The 22,627-nt window shown below is 52.7% G+C and overlaps 1 protein-coding gene across 3 annotated transcripts in view; it reads left to right on the top strand.

Annotated features, from left to right (window-relative positions):
* The window catches only part of KCNIP3 (potassium voltage-gated channel interacting protein 3), a 62,382-nt gene that overhangs the window by 3,978 nt on the left and 35,777 nt on the right, over nt 1-22,627 (top strand). For 2 of the 3 annotated variants that reach the window (XM_059730560.1, XM_019481132.2), the window contains exon 2: nt 9,108-9,273. In XM_059730560.1, coding sequence (XP_059586543.1) covers nt 9,108-9,273 — 166 coding nt within the window. Of the gene's footprint in view, nt 1-1,358; nt 1,573-9,107; nt 9,274-22,627 lie in introns of those variants that run through there. The other variant, XM_019481133.2, reaches the window with a different exon arrangement.

Here is a 22,627-nt window from a genome sequence, read left to right as displayed (position 1 = left end):
AGCTCCACTGGGATCTCACAGTTGGACTTCAGCTGACAGGAGTCCAGGAGAAGCAGATTCCTCACCCTGAGTGGGGCTGAGTGGGCCCTGGCTCTAGGGCAGTACCAACTATTAAGCATCTTTATGTCACACTAAATAGAAGAGGATACAGTCCTCATTTGGTACATGAGAGACCTGGACAGTTTTCCCAGCTCTGTCACGGTGTCTCATCTGTACAAGAGAGCTAATGTCCTCTTTGTGAACACACTGAAGAGCTTCCTTAAACTCTCAGACCAGGTTATTTCAGCGCAAAGTGGGTTTTATTCCTTCCTCTCACATCCCTTTCACCAAAGCACAAATGATACGTAGCTGCTTCTCATGTTCACTGCACTGACCGGGATCTTCTCCCTTTCCTTTCCTATGCCTGTTCCACCAACAAATGCATCATTCAGATCACAAACAGCTGCTAAGGATGGAGTCTCAGACTGCAATTATATCCCACAGTCCAAATAAATACAGTAAGGGAGCCAGATTTACATAGCCGAGCCCGAGTGATTTCATCCGTTTTCATCCTGAAACTGAGAAAATAAGGAAGAGGCGGCGTTTTGCCCATCTCACAGCACACAAAGTAAGAAGGGCCAGATTTGCCAAGTTGGGCACTTGAATTTATAGATAGGGACTAAGTGGGATTTTTCAAGAGCATATAGAGAAGAGGCCCTTTGAAAACCAAGGCATTCCTGAAGAAGCCTCTGGGTCCTTATCTGAGTGTTCAAGTGTCCCCAGGCAGGGAATTAGCCACAAGCCCATTGTTAATACAATGCAGGGAACAAGGAAGAACCTTCCTCCAGAGCTCAGTGGGTCTTTGCCTTCTGCCTGCAGCCCCATCCCTTCCCAGAAGCACTGATGTCTCCCGGCAATACATGCAAGAGGGAGGGTGGTGTGCTGATGCCTTGTGCCTGGGAGAAGGGGGGTGCTGCCTGTACCATGCACTGTTGCAGGTACTTGCCTGAGTGCCAGGCACTGTGATGTGGAGTCTACCAGCCCTCCCTTTCTCAAAGGCTCCGTCACCTGCTTTGTAAAGGATGCCCTGTTCCCTGTCTCACCCTGTCACTAAGGGCAAACTGTGAGTTGCCCTAGCAAGAGATCTGGCCTCGACCCATCTGTCTGTCCATCCATCTGTCAGCAAGATCATCACTGTCTGTCTCTCACATGTAGCTTCTCCAGTAGCTCCTGGCATGCTGCAATGTGTGTGTGTGCAAAGGAGAATCTATCCTACCGGGCTGAAAAGGGTTAAGGGGTTCTGCTAAAGGTGGGGACAGCAGAAGGGGCTGGGCCGAGGAGGTGGGTCCTGGCAGTGGAGCAAGGGGCTTGCCTTGGCCCTGGCCCTGCGCTGGAGTGCAGGCAGCACCGAACGGGTTAATGGCAGGCAGGCAGCATCTATTTTTTTGCTCTCCGAAGTGGCTGTGCTGAAGGCAGGCAGCCGAGGCGGTGGATCAGCAGCAGCGCTGAGCCCTGAGCCCCCAACCCCATCCTCACAGCCAGGGTGGCACTGGACAGCACCCTCACACAGGGCTCCACACTGCAGCCATGCAGGTACTGGGGGGCATGGGCAGTCTGGGGGGAGCAGCACGCATCAGCCCCAAGTGCCTCGAGGGGGAGGGAGGGGGGGTGGCATTGTGGCCTTCCACACAAGATGCAGCAAGGGGAAACTTTCTCCTGGTCCCTGGGCTTCCAGGGTGGCTGGCTGGCTGGTGCAAGATATCCCCTCCCCAAACCATCCTCCCCCATGGGCTGGGGCATCCCCAGCGGGGGGCAAGGTGCATGCTGTGTTGGGGGGATGTGGCTGTGCCCCTGGCCAGGCTCTTTGGTACGCAGGGTGTGACACCGGTGGGGAGACACCGCTAAGCAGCTGGCACTTAGTCCCCAGCCATGCGTTGCCTGGAGAGAGCTCTGGGAGGGGTGGACTGGGGTCACTGCTAGGCAGGTGGGGACAAGGGGCTGGCAAGGACAGGCCAGGAAAGGCTCAGTAGAAGTCTCCAGCTGTGCTCATGCCCTTCCCCTTTTATTCTTCCAACACCCCCCATGCTTTAAGTTCCCCCTGCCAGCTTATCCCCCTGCCCTCCTTGTCTCCCTCCTTGCCATGACCCCCCACCTTCCCATTTCCCTCGCCCCTCCTCATCTCCATAGAGTCACTCAGCTCCCTTTCTCTCCTCCTGCCTGTCTCTTTGATTCCCTCTTCGCTCTCTCTCCACCGCCCCCTCCCTCCAGCCTTTCCCTCTAGCATTTTTCCCTTCAGCCGTGAGCCTTCTGGCTGTCTCCCAGGACAGGTGCACCCCTGGCTTTTTGCCCTCTGCCAAACTCAGCTCTGTTCTGGAGAGCAGGGCTGTCTAGGGAAGAGAAGGGGGATTTCTGGTTCCTGGTGCTCAGGCACTCCCGGACTGCTCAGCCCTGCAAACCAGCGTGGGTCTAGCAGGGGGCGGCTGCTGTGATATTCGTGCTGTACACAGCTGCTCTTGAGGAACTGAACTCAGGTGCCCCTTATCCCTGAGTGAGCTGGACCAACATGTTCCTCAGATGCGGGGACAAGAAAACAGCTCTTGGACCAGAACAGCTGTGTGGAGTGAAATGTTTCGGGGGTTTTTTGATAGGGACACAAAAAAATAGAGGCAAAGTTTCCTGGCAAGAAGGAACAGCTTCTTCCCCTTCTTTGTTTTCACCCACGTCTTTCCAGCCAGGGGGACACAGAGAGGGAAGCAGAGGAACGCCCCATCCCTGCAGTGTTTTGAGCTCTGAAAATAGTGCTTTTCCTTTAAAAGCTGAAGCGTCCCAGGAATATCATTTTGAATGGAATTGAAGTATTTTATTTTGTTCCTTTAAAAGGCATTTTGCAAAAGAAAAAAGAGAGAGAGAGAACCCCTGCTACCCTAGTTCAAACCCCACTTCTCAGTTCCTATAGGCTGCTGAACACAGCTGGTGTAAGCACCTTTTGGTCACCCCTGACCCAGGCTGGATTGAACTGGTGTCCTAGTGAGATCTGTTTATACCTTGAACTGGGGGACCTGGGAAAGGCCATTTTGCACCTCTTCAGTTGAGTTTGAATGTGGTTTAACTGTTAGGGGTGAATCATATTATTGCAGTGTTGGAAGGAGCCTCATGGGTCAGTTGGTCCAGCTGAGCTGTCTTGACATTGCTTTGTGGCAATGCTGAAAGCAGTGCGATCCTGTCTTCATTAGCAGCCCAGTTGATCAGGCCTACCAGGTGAGAGCAGGTGTTGGCTTGTCTATGGTCCCGCTCCCATGTTTCTACTCTGCCCAGGTCCCTTTATTTTTGGTCGCCCTTGGTGGTGCTTCTCAAGGAAGAGGTCCCTGTGATAGCTTGTACTGGTAGGACTCCTGGTAGGACGGTGAAGAATCACAACCACCAGCATAACCGAGGGGGGCCACAATTGGCGTAGTAGGAGATGGCACTGCCCCAGGTGCCATGTGGCTGCCCCGAGTGCAGAGCTGTACCTCTGATAATTAACCGCTTCTTCCTGCAAGGGATCCTGGCAGTCTCACCATGTCATGGGTGCTCACACAGCTCTTTCCCTCTTCAGTGCCTGATCAACTGGGATTATTGCTTACAGCTCTTCCCCATTTTTCACTTCTTCTATGCACTGCGAGACCTAGGACCTGCTTTGTGGGAGTAAGACAGATCCAGGCAGGAAGGTAGGAAAAGACTTCCAGGCTCAGTGCAGCTCAGACCACAACCTAGGGAGAAAAAGCGAGTCACTATTCTTGCAGCCAGTGTTGCCCAGCCATTGCAGGAGGGTGACTGAGGCAGGGCCCCTGGGTGCTGTTCCCAGCTTGTGCAGAGAGCTTCTCAAGCAATGAGGACAGGAAAGCAAAGAGCCAGGACTTGCGAGTTCTCTTCTTACCACCCACCACCCCACGACTTGCTGTGAGCTGCAATCACTAAACCCCAACATCTCCGATTCTCTATCCTGTAATGAGGATAATACCTGGCGCACTGGTGGCATGAACTCATTAGCAATTCCAGCACCCTTTGAGATCTTGAACAGGAGGGAAAGGAGCACCAGGTTTCTCCTGATGTCTGACCTACATTTCCCCTGCTGCAGCGTGGAGCCTGTCTGTCCTGGGCTGCTAATGAGAATAATTGGTTCATCTCCTTGTTAGAAGGTCCCTCCCTGTACTTTTAGATCTCTCTCAGCCTTTCCTTCGGCAGCACAGCCCTGCCCAGCCACCCTGAACCTTTTTCATCTTTCATGCTCTCCTCTGGACTGGCTCCAATTTGTTGGCTCTTTAAAAAGCAGCGCTGGAGCCAAGATCCAAGCTACCTTGATGAAGATACCTGTGCCCTAGGCATTTTAACCTGCTTCCCATCACCTGTCCTTAAGCAGAAAGGAAAAATGAGGCATAAGCAGCTTGTGACTAGCCTGAGGTCAGCCCATGGGCCTGCTCCTCACTCATGCTGTGGGTTCTCTCTATTTTTGCCCTCATGTACTCAGACCACGGATTATGGTTTGAGTCCATCACTCCCTCGCATTCATAGACTCAGTCCTTAAGAAGTGTCTGTCCTCCATGCTGGAGCCCTGGGGTCCGGTCAGAGACATCATTAAATCAGACCTGTGTGCAGCTCGGGCTCCAGCAAGGCCTGCAGAAGCTGATGGGCGCTCAGAGGATTCTCCGTGGTTTGAATCAGTCCTTGGGCCAGGCACACTTGAAAGGCTTCGTGGATACCATGAGTGCCTCGAGGGATGCACCAGGACATGGTACGCAGCAGCTCAATTCTACTGCAGAGATGGCTGCTTTTTAGCGATGGGCCAAGACTCTCCTGGATTTCTTAGGTTAAATGTTCTGCTGAAGCCAGGGAATTTATAACGGGAGGGAATCCAGATTCTCACTTAACTCCACTGGGATCAGACATGTGCCTATGCCCTAGATACAGCAAACATATAGCAGAGAGCCTTTGCACAAGAGAATGGCAAACTCATGACACCCCACGACGTCCTAGGAACTGTGGGGTCTGGAAGCCGGTGCTGGAGGCTCCTGGGATGTTTCTTAAGCAAGCTGCATTTCCACAGGCTGGGCAGTGTCTGGAAGAGGTTTACCTGCTGGCTGAAACTAGCCCGCCTTCATAAATAATGAAGAAGCTGGCGAAGCTGAAAACAAAAGGGGAAATGCTTTGCATTATTGATGGGCAGCAGGGAGGAAGAGGGACAGACACCACAACAGGGGCAAGGCCAGTGGTTGAGCATGCCTCCCCTCTGCCCCTCCAGATCTCCAGCCCTTAGCAGTCACATCTCAGCCCTGGCAGAACGAGGACCAGCCTAAAGCAGAGAGATGGGGCAGGCTGCTGCAGTTTTGGGGGTCTCCATAAAATGCCAGTAGTCCTGTGGCCACCTCTTTTCTAAAGGTGAAGCCATGAAAAGGTCTGTGTCCTCCTCTTATCCTCTTCCCTATGCTTGTACCTCTTAGGGTCTGGAATTTGGCCCCTTGTGGTACCTCAGGGTCTGGTGACAGCAAGTCAGACTGAAGGTCCCACACGCAGCCTGGCATGGGGACAGCAGGAAGGGACTGGGTGCAAGGCCTCTCAGGTCTGGGCCTGGACTGCCCTAATCCTGGGATTGTGACTGGTTAAAGGGTCTTGCCCTTCCGCTCCGGGTCAGACCGATCGGGGTCAGGAAGGAAGTTTATCCCATGGTCAGATTGGTACCGACTATGGGGGGTTTTGCCCTTCCCTGTAGCAGGGGGCATGGCCCTCTGACTGGGATCTCTTGGGCGTACATTAACAACCTTTTATAGAAGCAGGACGTTGGCTGCTGTGGTCCCCCTGCCTTCCACATGGCAGGTTTGAGTGTGATGCCTTGTGTTGTGTCAGGGTGGATGGTAGTTTTACGAAGAGGTTAGATTATGGGTTTGTAGAAGATGGTTTGGATAGGGAAGATCCAGCCTTAGACAAAGGGGTTGGACTAGATGTGTCTTCTGGAGGTCCCTTCCAGTCCAACTTCTCCACGATTCTGATTTCTTTCCTCTAGCCCATGATACTTCCTGGCTCTGGTACCCACCTCACCTGCAGCCCTCCAGCTCCTCATGCCCTCTATTGCTTGCTGGGAGGAAGCATTGCCATGTTCCTATAGCTCGCTCCCTGTATGTGCAAATCCACCCAGCTCTCCAGATGTAGAATACCACCCCCTGGGGCTGTCATGGGAACCATCTGTCACGAGCATCCGTGTCGTGCTGACATCTCATCAGCTCTTGGCAGCCAGTGTCTCTTTTGCTCCTTCCCCTTCCTCAGTGGGCACCTCTGACTTTCTCTACTGCAAACAGAGGGCTGTGCTAAGGATGTCACCTCTATCTGGGGCCACCACGGAGCTCACCGGAGGTGCAAGGAGAAAGAGATGGAGAGATGGGTGTGAGTTAAACCAAGTGACCAGATCCAGATTCTGACCCACCCTGGTCTCACCAGGCTTGGATGAGCAGCACAGCCGTGAAAAAGAACCCAGGAGTCCCGACCCTATTTCTCATTTAATGGATTCTCTTAAAACTTCTGGGCTGGGACGTATCCTACCTCTTCAGGCCTGTACTCTCAGTCTCCTAGTCTTGCTCACTCTGCCCCTGGCAGCGAACCTGGAATGCCAAGAAACCTTTGGGCAGGGATTTTTGGAGTGAGTTCAAGGAAACCTGCAACCTTCCCCCCTGCCCCCACCAACCTTGGCTGCCACCTCAGATAAAAGCTTGTTAGCTGTAATTTATGAGCACAAATGAGCCCGAATTTGCCCAGCTGGGAAAACCATCCTCAAAAATAAAAGCACCTATTTAACACACACGCACACATTTAGACATGTTAAAACTCCCCTCTCGATGATTGGAAATTCACATTTTTGAATACAGTGCATCTGTCTGCGTGGCGTAGCTGGCTTCCAACTCTTCTCGGTGCTTAAATATCACGGAGCCTCTTTGGTGCACTGAATCATATGTCGCATCTCTCTGCAGCCAGCATGGGACCACCAAAGCAGTTGTGTGCAGTGCGTTGCTGCAGCCTGCTTAGATATTGCGGAGAGAGGAGGAGAGATGCTTTCCAGCTAGCACTGTGGAGAGCTGGTTCTGGCTTTCTTGGAGCTTTCAGTTCTCTTCATACCCTGGGCAGCTCATGTACCCTTGGGGAAGTGCCTTGCTCAGCTCTGAAGACTGACACACAGTCATGTTGTCGCAGCATCTGTTCCAGGGAGCTGGGCATGTGCTTGCATGGGCCATTCCTGCCTGACAGCTTTGGGTGAAGAGACACATCTAGATGCTAAGGATGAGGCTGATCTGTGAGCACAGGCTCCCCTGCTGCAGCCTTACATTATTCATCCCAATTGCTGCCTATTTTTCTGGACAGCAGGTCTAGGGCCTGAGTGGTGGTTCCGGGGCTGGGAAAGGGAAGAACAGGGCTTTCCTAAAGCCTTACTCCAACAGAGGTGCTGGGAACAGGTGGAAGCCAACTGGATTCTGTGACGGCAGATTCCTTGTAACCAGAACTACCCCTTTGCTGCTGCCTGGGGCCTGCAGGTCTCACTCCATCAGGCTCAGACCAGAGATCTTCCAAAACCACAGCTAGGTCCTAGGGCTGCAGTTGCTAAAGCCAGAGCCTGGACTATGCTTCTGGTGCAAACTCTCTTCAGGCACCTCCTGACTTGCTGTCAGCCTGGTGTGTAGACACCAATGGGGAATTGGAGCAGGAAGGTATCTGATCTAGTGTCTCTTAAGTGAGGGATGGGGTCTCTGGACTCCTGGGTTCCCTTCCCAGCTTAGCCACTGACTCAGAAGACAACCATAAGTGAGTTGCTTAAACCAGAGTCACTCACCACGTCAGCTCCCTCCCTGTTAAGGAGACAAGATAATCTCAAGTCCAGTCCCCAGAGCCTCAGAGAAGCTTCTTGCTAAGGTTGGTCAGGAGACTCTTTGTTCCTCAGTTTCTCCAGGCAGTAGCATATCTAGCAGTCCTGGCCTGCCTACCTCTGCATAGTGCTGCTATGCTCATCAGTCAATGACTGTCCACTGAGGACTCGGGTCCTGGGGTGGCAAGTACTGCAGCTGGGCTCTTATTGCCTCCAGCCAGCCCTGCCCCAGCCCAAAGCACCACCACGTCCTCTTGCTTAGACAGCTGAGCCCTCTCAGAAGGACAAACCGATTGAGGCCGGTTCATGTTTTAAATGGGCTATTTAATAAAAGCATCAATTATTCATCACGGAAGCGGCTCTGTTGGTTTTTACAGCTGTCTCCTTCGGAGATGGGGAAGAGCAGTGCGAGGACAGGGCAAGACTGGGGAGAGGTGAGCACATGCTTGCTAAGAAGTGTGCCTGTGAGGCCCCCATTGTGGGGGATCTTAGCGGTGTCAACCTGCTCATCTGCTGATGAATAAGGTCCCACCCCAACAAGGGGGAAACTGAGGTGCAGAGACTCAAACAGGGTGTCTTAAACTGCTGTCAGAAGTGGTCTCCCATCCAGCACCCTCCCCGCCCTTCCTCAGGAGAGAGGAAGATGTCCCAGTGTCCTCATTTCAGTTCACTGCTATGCCAGCTGTTAGGGCCTGCGCCAGAGGCTGCTGTGGGTTGGGGACCTCTTTATTATTAAAATGCCACAATGCCTGTCACTTTGCGGTTGCCCTGCTCGGCATAGGATTGGGGTTGGGATGGGAAGGCCTGAGCTTAGCAGCAGCCCAGGCCAAGGTGAACAAGAAGACAAGGGTTTTGGCCTGTCCTCCCTGAGCTCAGGGCTGCAGTGCACTTAGTGCATTGCCTGTACCTGGCATACATGGCATGCATTACCTTGGAGGGGAGTTTTGGGTTCTGCATGCATGGAAGAGGGGGCACAGCAAGAAGCTGTGGTGGAGCAGCAGCAGCGAGTGGGGAAGAAGGGTGAAAAACAACTCTAGCCCTTCTCCTGGAAAGAGTAGACCTTCACAACTCCCCATGCCTTGCCTGGTACTTGCCATGAAGCAGTGTCTCACAGAAGACCTGTATTTAGCTCTCCCTGCCTCCAGCAGTGGGGCACCCTGGCAGGCCATGGCATGTGCTGTTGTGGGAGTCTTGTCTGGTTGTGATGCCCACCCACCCAGGGCACTGACCACTCATTCATCTGCAGGATGAGACCAAGGAGACGGATGGGAGCCTGCTGGGTGACTCGAGGCAGACTCCACCAGGGAAGAAGGAGAACATGAAGTGGCAGAAGCCCCGGCTCACTCGTAAGGCACTGATGAAATGCTGCCTGGTGAAGTGGATACTCTCCAGTGCTGCACCCCAGGGGTCCGGTAAGGAGTAGAGCTAATGGGCAGGGCTGAGGGGATCCTGTGGGGCACATGAGACCAGTGGCAGGGCTGGGGATGAGGTCAAGAGGTTTCTAAGGTTGGGTCGAAAGGGGTAGTCTGTATGGGTTTGCCCTGCCAGGGCTGCATTTACAGCCACCCCTGCTGTTGCTTTGCTTAGTTACTTGTAATTGGAGGCATGCACTGAGGTCTCTCTAACTGTGCTGGGATGGGGACAGTCACAGGGAAGCTCACACACTTTGCTGTAGCCCAAGATAACTCTCTGGCTGCACATAGCTGTCACCTCTGTTCTTGCATAGCATCACAGCAAGGCTGTACACCTTGCAGCAGTGTCTAGGGGGTCCCTGCCTGGCTTCTGTGTGTCGGGTAGATAGTCCAAGTCCAGTGAATTGTGATGCACACCGGATCCAGTTTTCAGACTGCAGAAGAGAACAGGATGGGGCTCCAGGATCTATTTTTAGCATTGTAGAAACAGAGGTGCTGGGAGAGAGGTTGAAGAGCTGCTGACAGCAAACTCCACTCTGCAGCAAGACGGAGGCAGTCAATGCAAAATTGTCACCCACGTAATCTGGAGGATTGGCTCCCAACCTCGCAGCTCTCCAACCGAAGGAGAGGCAGACTGTCTGCTCTCCACAGATGTGCCCTCATGCCTGCTCTGATCCCCTGTGCAGTCAGCAAGCAGCGATCCTAGTTTTTGCTGGAGTTTTGCTTCCCTCTAGAGGTAGCCTGGGTGTTTGTCATCCCCAAGAAAGCGGGATGCTGTGCTCAGCAAACTGGATATTCCAGGTACTGGGGCAGCAGTGTTCAGCAGTGCATGTGTGCTTATGGATCACACTTTGCTGATGGTGATCAGTTTGCCCTAGGGGGCAGTTGCCCAGTTCACTTCTCAAGAACAGGGGGTCCAAAGCCCAGCCTCGAAGAAAGCAATATCCAGCCATCTCTTGGACGGGGCTGCAAGGCGGTGGAACACCTGCTTCCCGTGGCAGCGTGAGGTTGTGCCTGGTGTGATCAGAGGTCGGTGGGCTTGGGTGTGATGTATGGTGGGAGACTGTTCACTTCCATACTCAGCTATGTGACCATTAGTATCAGAGAAGCCCTGTTGCTGAGGTCCTGAAAGGCTCCTGGGGGGTGGGGGAGCTGCCCATTGATGGGGAAATGTCCTCTAGGTTGAAATTCATAAAGGCCTGGGAGCTTTCTGCTGTGGTGCCCAGCATAGTGCCAGCCCAGAGTGACACCCCAGGACATGCAAAGCCATTGCAAGACCTGCTCAGGACAGAGGACCCAGTGCCACCTTTCTAGGGTCAGCAGAGATGCCAAGGACTGGAGCCATGAGCCATGGGGCAGGCTTCTCTCTGGGCCAGACTGAGACAGAATGGGGAGAGTTTGCCCTGGCACTTCCTGCGCTGTTTCTATTCCACAGGATGCCATGATTCCCAGAGGACAATCTGGGAGTTGGGAGACCCCGTACCTATATCTGACTTTTGCCATTGACCTACTGAGTGCCTGCAGGGGATCCCCTTCCTCTTTTCTGCATCCATTTCCCCTTCTGGCCTACACCCATCTCATCTGCAAGCTCTTTGTCCTCTTGCGGGCTCAGATCAAACATAGTCCTATGCTTACCTGGCAAGGGAAACACCATGACTACTAAGGCGGTCTTCCTAGTCACACCTGGGAAAGACCGCCCTCCTGGCACAGGGTTAGTACCTGCCAAGGTAATGTATAGTAAACCTCCCACTTAGCTACTGGAGCAGATAGGTCTTGGCTCTATGCTCACTTTACGGAAAGGGGAGATTCCTGCCTAGCTTGCTCCTGCAGCCATATGGCTGAGGGCAAGTAAAACTTGGGGGCATCGAACCCCAAGCCTCCAGGCTTGGGCCTTCAAGTAGGATGCCCACCAAAGGATTTGGAAACATCTGAAGCCCCAGATGGGGCTGGAGGATGTTTGCTGGTAGTAGGGCCACATATGGTTCTGGACCGACTCACAGATTTGGATTTGATTGGGAAATTTGGCTTGGAATATGGAAAATTTAAAATAAAAAAAAATCTGTAAGCTCTTTGTGCCAGGGGTTTTCTCTGTGTACAAGAGGCCCCAGTCTCAGCTGGGTGACAGCTGAAATGCCCAGAACTGTCTGCGGGATCTCCAGCTGGTAGCTCACTAACAATTAAATGCACTGAAATGGAAATGAGGGGAAATCTCTTATCTGCAGCTCCTTTGCTGGCCATTCACTATCAACACCAGTTAGAGAGCAGGAACAGTATCACCATGGTACCATCTCTCTGCCCAATTCCCCTGATGCCACTGTGGGGTGGGTGTGATAACAGGGGGATCAGACAGCAGGGGCAACTGGTGGTTGTGCCAGAGGTGTGCCAGGAGAAGCAGTCCTGGGTACTTGGGTCTTTGTTGTGCATGGGGTTAGCTGGCAAGAGGGGCATATGGGCTGTGGTTACTAGGATTTGAAGCGTCAGCTCTTCACTAGGTGCTGCTGGTCTGATTACACCAATGGAAGCAGAATTGCCCGGCAGTAAGCCGACACCTCCCTGGTACTCGGGGCTGCGGATGCAGCACTTCCACTTAGGGAGCTGGACGTGCACTGTGAAGGTCAAGAAAATGTGGGGAGGGCAGTCCCAGACCAGGCAAAGGGAGAAATGATTCTGGCCTTGACTGGGGTGCCTCTTGGTTCCAGGTGAGATGGGAGCCAGACTTGGGAAGCAGCTGTTCACTTTAAGGACTTACACAAGCCCTAGGCTCTGTCACCCTGCTCACCTCCTTCCCTTGGACTGACTGTGGCAGGAATCAGAACCATGAATTAGGGCTCTTTTAGCTTCAAGGGCTCAATTGATTCCCCCCCCCCCCTCGGTCCACCCTTGACCCCATCCCTGGGCCAGTGAACTGGGAAGCACTGCATCAGCTCAAGTGGCCCCAGAGACGGAGGACCTGAGCTCTAGTCTGGCTAATGGCTGGAGATGACAGTCACGCAGCACCTGGCTAGAGGACCGGGAGTCTTTCCACTGAAGGTGAAGCAGGGTGAGGAGTGGGGGCTTCAAGGAAATATTGTCCCCCTGTGGGTAGTGACAGTGGCCTCTGAGGGAGGTCCCTGGTACAGGGAGACAAAAAGGATGCAAAGAGGACTGCAAAGCACCCAGGAGGCTTAGGGTTAAAATGCAGGCAAGTGCTTTTTCCCCCTGGCTCCCAGGAGAGACCAGGGGCTGAGGTGGAGTTTCTGCGTAAGCGGATCCTTAATGGGAGGAGATCAGGAATTCAGAGACTCACCGGGCCCTGGACAGAAAGGGCTGAAGATGCAAAGGCAGTGCTGCCTTGGCTTGCTGTGTTCTCCAGGCTAGGGAGGGGTACCAGCCACCAGCGTGGTGGGAAAGGTCTGAGCAGTAGCCAGGTGGGGCTTGACAAGAGGAGGAGGGGAGCACTGGGACTCCTGGAGTCAGCAGGGGAGAAAGAGAATACAACACAAGGAGGTGGAGAAGTAGGACCGCTCGGCTAGGAGAACACATCTTTGCAATGCAGCCTGACGGGGAGCGGAGGGAAGCATTTCCAGGTGGCCAGGAAAGGACAAAGTCAGCGCAGCGGGAGGCGAAGGCACCGCACGCTGTCCCTGAGGAAACCTGGGGCAGGCCGAGCGGGGTGGGAGCAGAGCTGGGTTGCAGCGCACCGGACCGAGGCAGGATGGCCTCCAGAGCATGGACCAGGGTGGAAGGTGAGCCTCCACAATGCCTGGAAGCCCACCTCCGGAGCCGTCACTACCAGCACAGCTGCAAGAAGCATCTGGGTAATCTCATCAGCTGCTTCTTCCGCTTCGTCTCAGGGAACCTGTCCCAAGGTGAGATGCACCACAGTGGCCTTGCTGGGTCCCCTGGGAGTACAGCGTACCTGCTCTTCCTGGAGGCCGATAGAGTCGAACCTCTCTGGGACCCAAGCCATGGGAGCTGGGAAGGAGTTTGGGCATCGGGGCTTCTAACCCCATCTCTGACCCAGTTCCACCTCCTTTAGACAGTGGCAAAAGGCTACTTCCTTCCCAAATGGCACTGTCTGCACCATGCCTTGAAGTGACAGGGCACTAACTAGGGGTTTGTTTGCCGAGAGGCAGGAAGCGCCGTGTTCAGGGGATGTGTGAGAAGCAGGCAGTAATGGGAGGAGAGAGGTTAAGAGGGCAGCCTCCCTGGAGGGAAAGATAGTGATAGGAGCCTGGTGAGGAAGCAACAGGAGAGGTGTAGGGACTGCAATGCCTAGCAGGGAGAGAAGTCCAGGGAGTGGACAGAAGTTCCCTGGCAGAGGAGAGAGGCCATGAGGTTCAGTGGTCACAGATGTGGACACTGGTCTTCTGTGGCAGGAAGCTGAACAAGCAAGTGGTTGTGACAATGGGACAGGAGCAGCATTTTGGTGGTAGATGGATGTCAGGTTTAGATGCCTGCCATCTGTCCTTCCTTCCTGCTGTGACAGGAGCTGGAGTCTTAGTGTTATCTGGTCTTATCTGGAGTCTCAATGGCCTCAATATCTAACAAGCTGCTGCCCTGGAGATTTCTTCCTTGGATACCGCATAGCCAAGAGGTCCAGGACCAAGCAACCCTTTCTGAGATGCTTAGGTAAGGAGGTGTCTGGAGCTTTTGGAGGTGCAGGGGACACATCAGGACACAGGAATTGCTGTTGCAGATCCACATGCCCAGAATGAAGTGCCAGGAAGGGGGAGTGCCTCCTGGATTTCATTTGTTAGGACAGTTCTGGCAGTGTGGGAATGGGTCTCCCTCACTGGTAGGATGTGCCTCTGTAGTGATTGAGGTGCTGTCTGGGCTCAGTCTCCCACGTGGTCAGAAAGTAACCATCTGAGAGAGGTCCCCCCATCTCTCTGGTGCTCCCAGCCCTGTCACACCAAGATCCTTGGTGGCTGGGACCTGCAGTCTTTGAGGGCATCTGCTCTGACATTGTGTTCCCAAGGTCTGTAACTATCTCCCAAGGAGAAGCAGTTAGACAGTAGCTGCATACAGCTGTCTCCCAGGTCCCTGCCTGGCTCTTGTACTGTTAGATCCTGTTCCTTGTTTGCACCTCCTTGCTGCCATTGCCCTTGTTTCCCTGTGGGATGGGAACAGAAACCATCTGCTTATGAATCCAGCAGCCAGCTGGAGCACAGTCTTGCCAGCTTCTTCTTTGAAGCGGAGTTGGCAGGGGCCCTCCATTATAGCCACACTACCTATCAGCATTGGTGCTTTATTGCTTTGCTTTGCAGGGCAACAGGTGCACCGAGCAGCTGCCTGTATGACCAGAGCCAATGACAGTGCCCCTTATTGCTGCAGCAGGTTGTCAGGTGGCCACGAGACCCTGTTGGATCATTGCCGGCACCTGCATTTGGGGCTGTCATAGGTATTCTAAAGTTTCAGGAAAGGAAGAAAGCCCGGCTGGCACTCCGGGAGCTGTGATAGGGTCCTGGAGCAGATGGCAGTGCACAGCACTGGAAGAGAGAGGAAGGAGGGGGACGTGGGCCAGGCACTGGCCAGGCTAGAATTGATCCGTGCCTCAGCATCTCCATGGGGAACAGTGATGCTTCCTTAAATTCCAGAGACAGTCAGGCTTTATCAGCCTCTCCATGGTGCTTGTCATTAAAATGGCACCTGTGGATGCGGTGCGAGGGCAGTGTTCTTGGCCCTTGTGGCCACTGAAGCACTGGTACATTTGGGTCAGCGCAGGGTCTCACTGTCTTGTGCCCTGTTACTTCAATCCCTCTGCACACTGACTTGGATCTTGCTGCCCCTTCTTTGTGTTGCGTGGTGCTGCATTTCGGGATGGGGACCACGAGACCCTTCTTTATCCCTTACCAACCCCATAGAGATGTTGCAAGGTTTAAGGATCTGATCCTGCAGCCTTTGTGGTAAGTAGGACTCGCATGTGTGTGTCTTTGTTTGTGACTCTCCGGGCACGTCTACATGAGATGCTTACTACGCATTAGCCTAATAACACTGTGCTGTAATGTAGCAGTTATTAACTGTACTAATAACCTACTGCTCGGTGTTTTTTGGCTAATGCACAGTAAGCATCACTAAAAAACCATACCTCAGCACTACTGTGAAGTAACTTTAGGTAGTGTTCATTCAGTGAGTACCAACTACATGCAAAGTAACTAAGGTGCGTTAATGACCATGTGGACGCACTGTCGCACTTAAAAACTGAATTTCTAACCTAGTGCTTTATGAATTAACACAACACTCAGGTTGACGAATAGCAGAAAGGCTTGCTTTAATAACTACCAACAAGTTATAAAACTAAATGACAGAAAAGACTCTTTCCCAATATAAAATAAGCTATTAGTCCTTAGTATTATCTTAGCTGCACAGAGGTCTTTACCCAAATGCAGGCAGGAAGCAACTCTTGTACAGCCTCAAACAAGTCCTTCATTTGTTGGCTGGGTGGCAGGATGGCTTCTGGTCTGGACTGCACACGCTTGCTGACAAATCTGCTTAGTTCTTATACTGTTTTTTCAAAGCATTTTTCTTGACGGTTGGCCAATTAAAGTCCAAACAAAACAGGGAGGATAAGGTGTTGATCATCATATTATAACTGTTAATTACCTGCCTACTGTTCTGGCTTTGTCTGGGTGTAAAACCTGTGTGTTTCTGAAGCCTCTGCAATTATAGGTCAATCACAGATGATGGGCCTTGAGTGTCAGACAGGATACTTAGAGGTGTCATCAAATTTGTTTTTGGGTGTTTGTTTGTCAATGGAGTACATTTGCAGTAGCTCATAACTTTAAACATACACTGAATGGTTCAGACATTTTTAACACCTTAGAGTGACATTGGATGCCTGTTTTGAGAAATATGAGGATGTCACATACAGAACATCCTCCCTATATTCAGTGCACCTTTTACAGGTTTCTCTTGAGATGCATATTTAGTCTTTTGTCTTCTTAAGCTGCTAGGTCAATTGAAATGCATATGGAGTTTCCTGGGGTTTAGGTTGTAGCCGTGTTGGTCTAAGGACATAGGCAGACAAGGTTCCTTGGGTGAATTCGATATCTTTTATAAGACCAACCCAAATGGTTGGAGAATAGTTATTAAGCAAGCTTTCCGGTTCAAGAACCCTTCATCAGGCTAAGGAAGCTTCAGCAGTTGGTGTGTGTTTCCTTGCCTTCACTGGCTCAGCCTTTCTTTAAAGTGCTTTCTTAGGTATGCATGTGTGATGAGCACATCAGGACTCTGCCAACAATTTTAACCACTTTTATTATTTTATGGCATGGGTCTGGTATTGGGTACCACAAGCACTCTACTGTCTCAATGCCTAGCCATTAGCGGAGTTTGATTTTCTTGTGGCAGTCTTGTTACCACAACCCAGTCTTGCCCCAGCCACTGTCCTGCATTTTTATGCAAGAGACACTGTCCAAGCTTTCACGATTTTCATATGCAGCAGCACCATCTGTCTACAACTCGAATGGGACTTGGATGAGAATGATTATGCATCTTAAAGTGGTAGAACTAGGTCTTCGGTGTTTGGAAAGTGAGACAGGCATGCTGACATTTTGTATATTGTGGCAAAGATTATTACTGAGTGCCATTTCATTTCTCAGGAAACATGGGTTTTGAATGATAGATACTAGGCCCAGGTACAGTCCCAATGCCTTCCACAAACCTCATGTCCCATGTTGCCCCGCTTCTTTTAAACAAAGGCCGTGCTCCACCCCAAAGGCAGCTGCATTTTGCTGGTGTATGATGCTAATAGTTAATTACTGCAATAAATACTCAAGGGGATTTTCCCCATCAAGAGAAAAGACAAGTTGTAAGTTGTTAGTTCTGTGTTAAGTCTTCCAGTTTTAATGTGCTTCAGGTGATTCTGAGTTTTTCAAAATGAGAGACACTGGCACTATCCCAGCCAAAGAAGCATACATTTCCATAGCTAATTTGAGAATGTTGTTGTCTAATCTCTCATGGAAGGATGTATTGTGGCTGTGTGAATATTAAGGCATAGTATCTTTGCCTCTCTTAGTCTGTAAGGTGCAACTCTACCCTGCCTTCAGAGTATCTATCAAAGAAGGCTGTAGGAGAGATTCTGTTTGGTGTTCACTTCCAGCTGCTGTAGCAAGGAGTCATTGCACTCTTCTCTTTAGCCAAGAGGCTGAGATGGATGGACTGAGGGAGATGGATCCCACTTCTTATTCCATCACATGGTCCTTCATGCTCACAGCTGGAAGACATTGCTAGTGGCAGTCACCTGGCCACTATCCCTTTGGTACGTGTCTGGGACACATCCAGTCAGCTTCTTTCACCTGCACTGAACTGAACAGAAATGACGGTGGTAGGATGAGACACTGGTTAGGCTGGGGGACATGATAAGAAGGCACAAAAATAGAAAACAGCAGAGCCTATTTTGGGAAACTGTTTCGCATAGCTGGAGTCTCTGCAGGTCACTGCAGCATCAGAAACCACCATACTGCTTGCAGGTGGCTGTGGCTCTTTGGGGACAGCTCAGGTCCTTAGCTCTTTCCAGTCTGCACTGTAGGTAGGGTGCTGGACCTCATTTCAGGCTGAGTTTCATTAGCACCCCAGGGAGCCACATGTGCCTTCTTGGTCTGGACCCCAGGGACCTGTGAGCTGGTCTCTGTCCCACAGCAGCGACCTGTGATCACTTCCAGTTTGTGCTGAAACCTTCCCCAGTTTGCAAAGAGAAGGGCAAAGCAACCCGCAACTCTTGGGTGCAGGTGAGGGCAAGGCAGAAGGCTCATTTGCTTAATCAGGCTTAACTGAAGCCCAACCTGTGAGCTTGGTGTGCACGGAAGAGGCAGTAATTGTCCTGGCTTGGATGAGGGAGTGACTCATTTTGCTTTGCACTAGGAGCACAGCAAGAGGTCATGAGGAGTGTCCTGTAAATACCTCTACACACAGAATGGCTGGACTTCTGCTCTGGGCTACAAAAGAAGGGCACAGAGGGGATCAAGCAGGAGAGGGGGGAAAGGAGGGAGATTACTGTGCAAGAAGGAGGAAGGAGGTAGCTGTCATAGCACTGGGTAGTGGATAATTAAGGCTTGAGAAACCTGGGGCTGTTTCCTGCACTGACACTGAGCTGCCAGGGGACCTTGGTAGGACAAAGGGAGAAATCCAGCCACTGTCATGAGAGACTTCAGGAGCTCTTAGAGATGGACATGGACAAAGCAGAGAGGGCCAGGGGCTCCAGCAGCCTTAAGAGAAAGAAGCACAGCTAGAAGGCAGCTCCTGTGGGTGTGGGAGCCTCAGCAGGACAAACCAAGAGACCTTGGCAGTGACCTGGGGGAGAAGTGATCCAAGCGTGAGGCAGCCAGTGCTACTGGAGCAGAAAAGAACAAGGGAAGCAGAAAAGCTTTCCCCGCCCTGGCTGCCCTCCTCAGAGCACTGCTAATATTAGAGAGGGGAAAGCAGGACGGGGCGGAGGCCCGAGGGAGCAGTGGGGAGGGGAAACAAGAGCCTGTGCTAGACTGGGGGTGTCTGCAGCCCTAGGGGCCCCTAACGGGTGAGGGACAAGGTGGGGCACTGCAAGGCCGGCTGTGTGTGGGGTCTGTCCCCAGGGCGCATGTGCAAAAAGCAGCTCTGGGCAGGGCGGGAAGTTAGTAGGTCTCCCTTGGCATGTCTGTAGGGTCCCCTTGGCATTTCAGAGGTTCACGGGCTTCTGAGGCCAGTTCTTCCTCTTGCGCTGCCATGCGCCCTGCTACAGTGAAGTCTCCGGCTTGGTGCATATGGGGGGGAGGGGGCGAACAGCTCTGCCTCGACTCCCCTCTGCTGCTCCGTGGCTGGAGCACAGCAGCGCTGGCAGCTCACTCTGTGCTGCCTCTGTCCTTCGTCCCTCCCTCACCTGTCTGTTCCCTGAGCAGTTCTCTCTCCTTGACATGCTCCTGCCGTTCCAGTTGGATGCTTCCTTCCACAATCCCTTCTGTTGCATTGCTCTGCGAAACCGCTGCCCAGTTCCACCCCAGAAGTGGCTGCATTGCAGCAGTAGGTGGAGTGATTACTACGCCATGCCTGTGAAGTGCTCTGGGACCCCTCAGGATGAGAAGCTGCCTGCAGCCGAGGGAAGGCGATGAGCTTATTGGCTTTGCTATCTGGGATGGTTTATGGAGGAGAAGTCGTGCTCTTCCTTGGTGAGGGGAGAGAGCGGCTGCCACAGGAAGGAGGAGGGCATGTGCTGGGCCCTCCTCAAGGTCAGGGAACCTGGCCTCCACTTGTCGTGGCCAGAGGAACTTCTGGGCTGGAGGAGAGAGCAGAGAGCTTCTTCCTTGGCCCTGCTGTAACCACAGCCAGAGTGGGAGGATCCAGAGTCCACATGTGCAGGCAGGGTCACCTTCAGTCATGCAGGGCAGCCCGCCAGCTGCTCTCCGCCGGGCTGCTAGTGCCTCTGCACAGGGCTGAGGACTTGCACTTGGCAAGCCCTGGCTCAGCCTGGAAGGACCAGCCCAGCCTGGAGTGTGCAGAGCTGGCAGGCACTGCAGTGGGGCAGGGCACCTGAGCATGGTAACAGCCCAGCCCTGCCTGTTGCCTTATTGCATCAGTGAGAGAAACACTGGCTCCAACACGACTTCCCTGGGCACAGCTGGTTCTAGGGGCAGCCGGCCAGGCTGTGTGCGGGCTCCCCAAGACCGAGAACAGGGTCTTGCCTCAACCTCTGTGGGCTGACATAAGCCTAACACCAGTTCTGCCACCCTGTCAAGTACAACTGAGGCCTCATGAGACTGAGAAGGGGACGGCACATAGAAAGAGTCTGGAAAGAACAGAAGGAGCTTTCTTGGCTTATAATGGCTGAGAAGAAGGGATTAATGAGCTGGGACCCATGGGGTGGCCACGGGTGTGATGCACGTGGAAGGGATGAGCAGACCAAAGCCAGTGGGAGGCACTAACCTTAGCTCATCCTGTTCCACTTCTGTCCTCTGAAGTCAAAGGCTTTGGTACCAGCCAGCCTTGATGTGCATGTATTGAGGAGAGTTAGATCTTCCCTGCAGGAGGCTGCTGCTTTGATGGCCACAAGCAAAGGAAGCACTTTATGAAGCGCCCTCAGCCTCACTCGCGCCAGCAGCACACGGCTCCTGCAAGGGACAAGCTGCTGCCTCCCGAAGCCATTTTGCTCAGGCTGCTCCACTCCCCATCCCGAGGAGCAGGGGCAGCGCTGGCCGCAACCACCTCTTGCCCGGGACCTTGTGAACAGACGGTGTCTCGTGACGTGGCTTAGCCCGACAGCTTGTGCGTGGTGATTGTGGAGCCAAACTCCATGGGGCAGCCTGGTCTGGAGGCCTGAAGGACAAGGTGACCAGCTCGGCTGCTATCTACAGGGAGAGGGAGGCTGTCCAGCCAGCTCACCCCACCTCGGGCTTGTGTCAGAGGCTGCTTCGTGGCATTGCATCGGTGGGCGGCTGTCAGATCAGTGGCTCATTCCTGAGGCTCTATCTGGGGCTGACGAGAAGCTCTCCAGCCTACATCTTCCCTCCAATACCTCCATAAAGGGTCGTCTGTGGTGCTGTCTTAACCCACTGTACAAGAGGCCCATTGCCTACTGAGATCCGCTCTGGTTGCCGCATCCTGGTCTAGGTGATCACACCTGTTGCTGAGCTCTTAATCCAGCGCCTTTCCTGTGCTTCCTTCCTGGCACAATCTCCACGCAGCCCTCGAGGACCCCAGCACATTGTTTCCTGTGGCAACATCTATTGGTCTATCTTAGAGCCCGGCGATGGGAGGCGTGATGGCCACCTTAAGCCTGGAGGCCCGGCGTCGCTTCAGCCAACGGGGGAGGCAGATCTTCTTCTCAGACTCCCGCAAAGGCAGCGACGGCAGGTGCCGCCAGACAGGTAACGGGGCCAGGCTTTCAGGCATGGGGAAGATGGAGGGCATGGGGAGAACGGCAGTTCATGAGCCTGAGGCATGTGTGAGTCACTCTGCTGCAATCTCTTTATCGGCTGCCATAAACTACAGCAGCCCTGGGACTGCTCTATTTTATGCTAGGGGCTGTTTATCTGCAGAGCTTCCCATGAGCCAAAGAGGACAAAGGGGACTTGTGAGTGCCTTTGCCACAAGCCTCCTGGACTGGGCTGTCAGGAGACACAGCACTGAATCTCAACCTGTGCTTCTGGTCCCTGCTCTGCCTGTTCCCTGCTGTGCGGTGCGACCTTGGGAAATGCACTCTCCCGCCTCTGCGCCCTATTGTTCCATTGCTTAAACAGGGAATAATGTTGCTAATTCATGTGTAAAATGTGCTCCAGGAGCACTAAGCATTATTGCGGCTGTCCCCATGAGAGATGGCTGCTGGGCAGCTGCCGATTTAGTCCAGCATTTATGACAAACTGCTCACAGAGGCTAGAAACTTCTTGTGCTCCCACCAGTGAAACAGCCCAGCACCAGCTTAAACCAGAGAAGATTCCCACTTGCCGTGCCCATGCAGTGCATGATTGTACGGGAAATTTAGCCTCCTGCAGCTGCTGTGCTGTCCAGATCTTGCCTTAGTCTATCTGAGACCTCTGCTGCCCATAGCGGTACCCCTGGAGGAGGACTGAGAAGGCTCATCACCCTGTGGGAGGGCACAGCTTCTTCCAGGATTGGGCTCATGTACTGGGTATTTGAAAAAGAAGTAGAGCCATAACGAATCTAAGGAGACTGGATCGAGAGGACAATAGTACAGGAATCCTCAGGGCACCTTCTCCTTGGAGCTGTCACTTGTATGAGGCTCTCAGTTGGTTGCCCAGCTTCATGACTGGAAGATATACTTATGATCACAATGTTTTGTACAGTGTTTTGACATTTCTAGGCCACGATGGGCCCCGGAAAGTGCATCCTGGGAAAGAAAGGAAAATTCAAGTTCTCTGGAAAAGTTTGCTAGATTTTAGCTAGTGCTTTTAGTACTGATTGAGATGGAAGCTCATACTGGGATGGAGCTTTTCCAGCTCTGGGAAGCCATTTCCACGTTTGAGATCTGACCCAAGCATGAACGAGGAGCTGTTGTGTCATCTGTGGTGTATTAAAGTTGTTGAGGCTTCAGTCGGGTTTGTTCCATGTTGCATACTATACAAAGGCACCCAGGGGTGCAGGGCTTTCGCTGGGAGTAGGACATACATTGCCACTGACTTTCCATAGGAATTAGGGTCCTGATTGCTCTTCATACCTCTTTGAAAAGCTCCCCACATCACCTCCTGCTATAATGAGCCCCACTTGGAGCTTGCAATCTAATGACAACTGCATGGAGAAGCTGCGTGTAGCTTAAGTCTTAGCCCAGTTTCCTGATTCAAAGATTCCTGGTTGAGTTTCCAACCACCACTCGGACTCTTGGATATGGCCACTCATCACTGTTCCCACCTCTTCCCATTAATTCTGGGAGCCCCATGTCCTTAGGCTTTGC

This window comes from Alligator mississippiensis, chromosome 7 (genome assembly GCF_030867095.1).
Source record: "Alligator mississippiensis isolate rAllMis1 chromosome 7, rAllMis1, whole genome shotgun sequence".
Lineage (NCBI taxonomy): Eukaryota > Metazoa > Chordata > Crocodylia > Alligatoridae > Alligator > Alligator mississippiensis.
The sequence above is the reverse complement of the archived record's forward strand: the minus strand, read 5'-3'. Positions and strand labels throughout refer to the sequence as shown.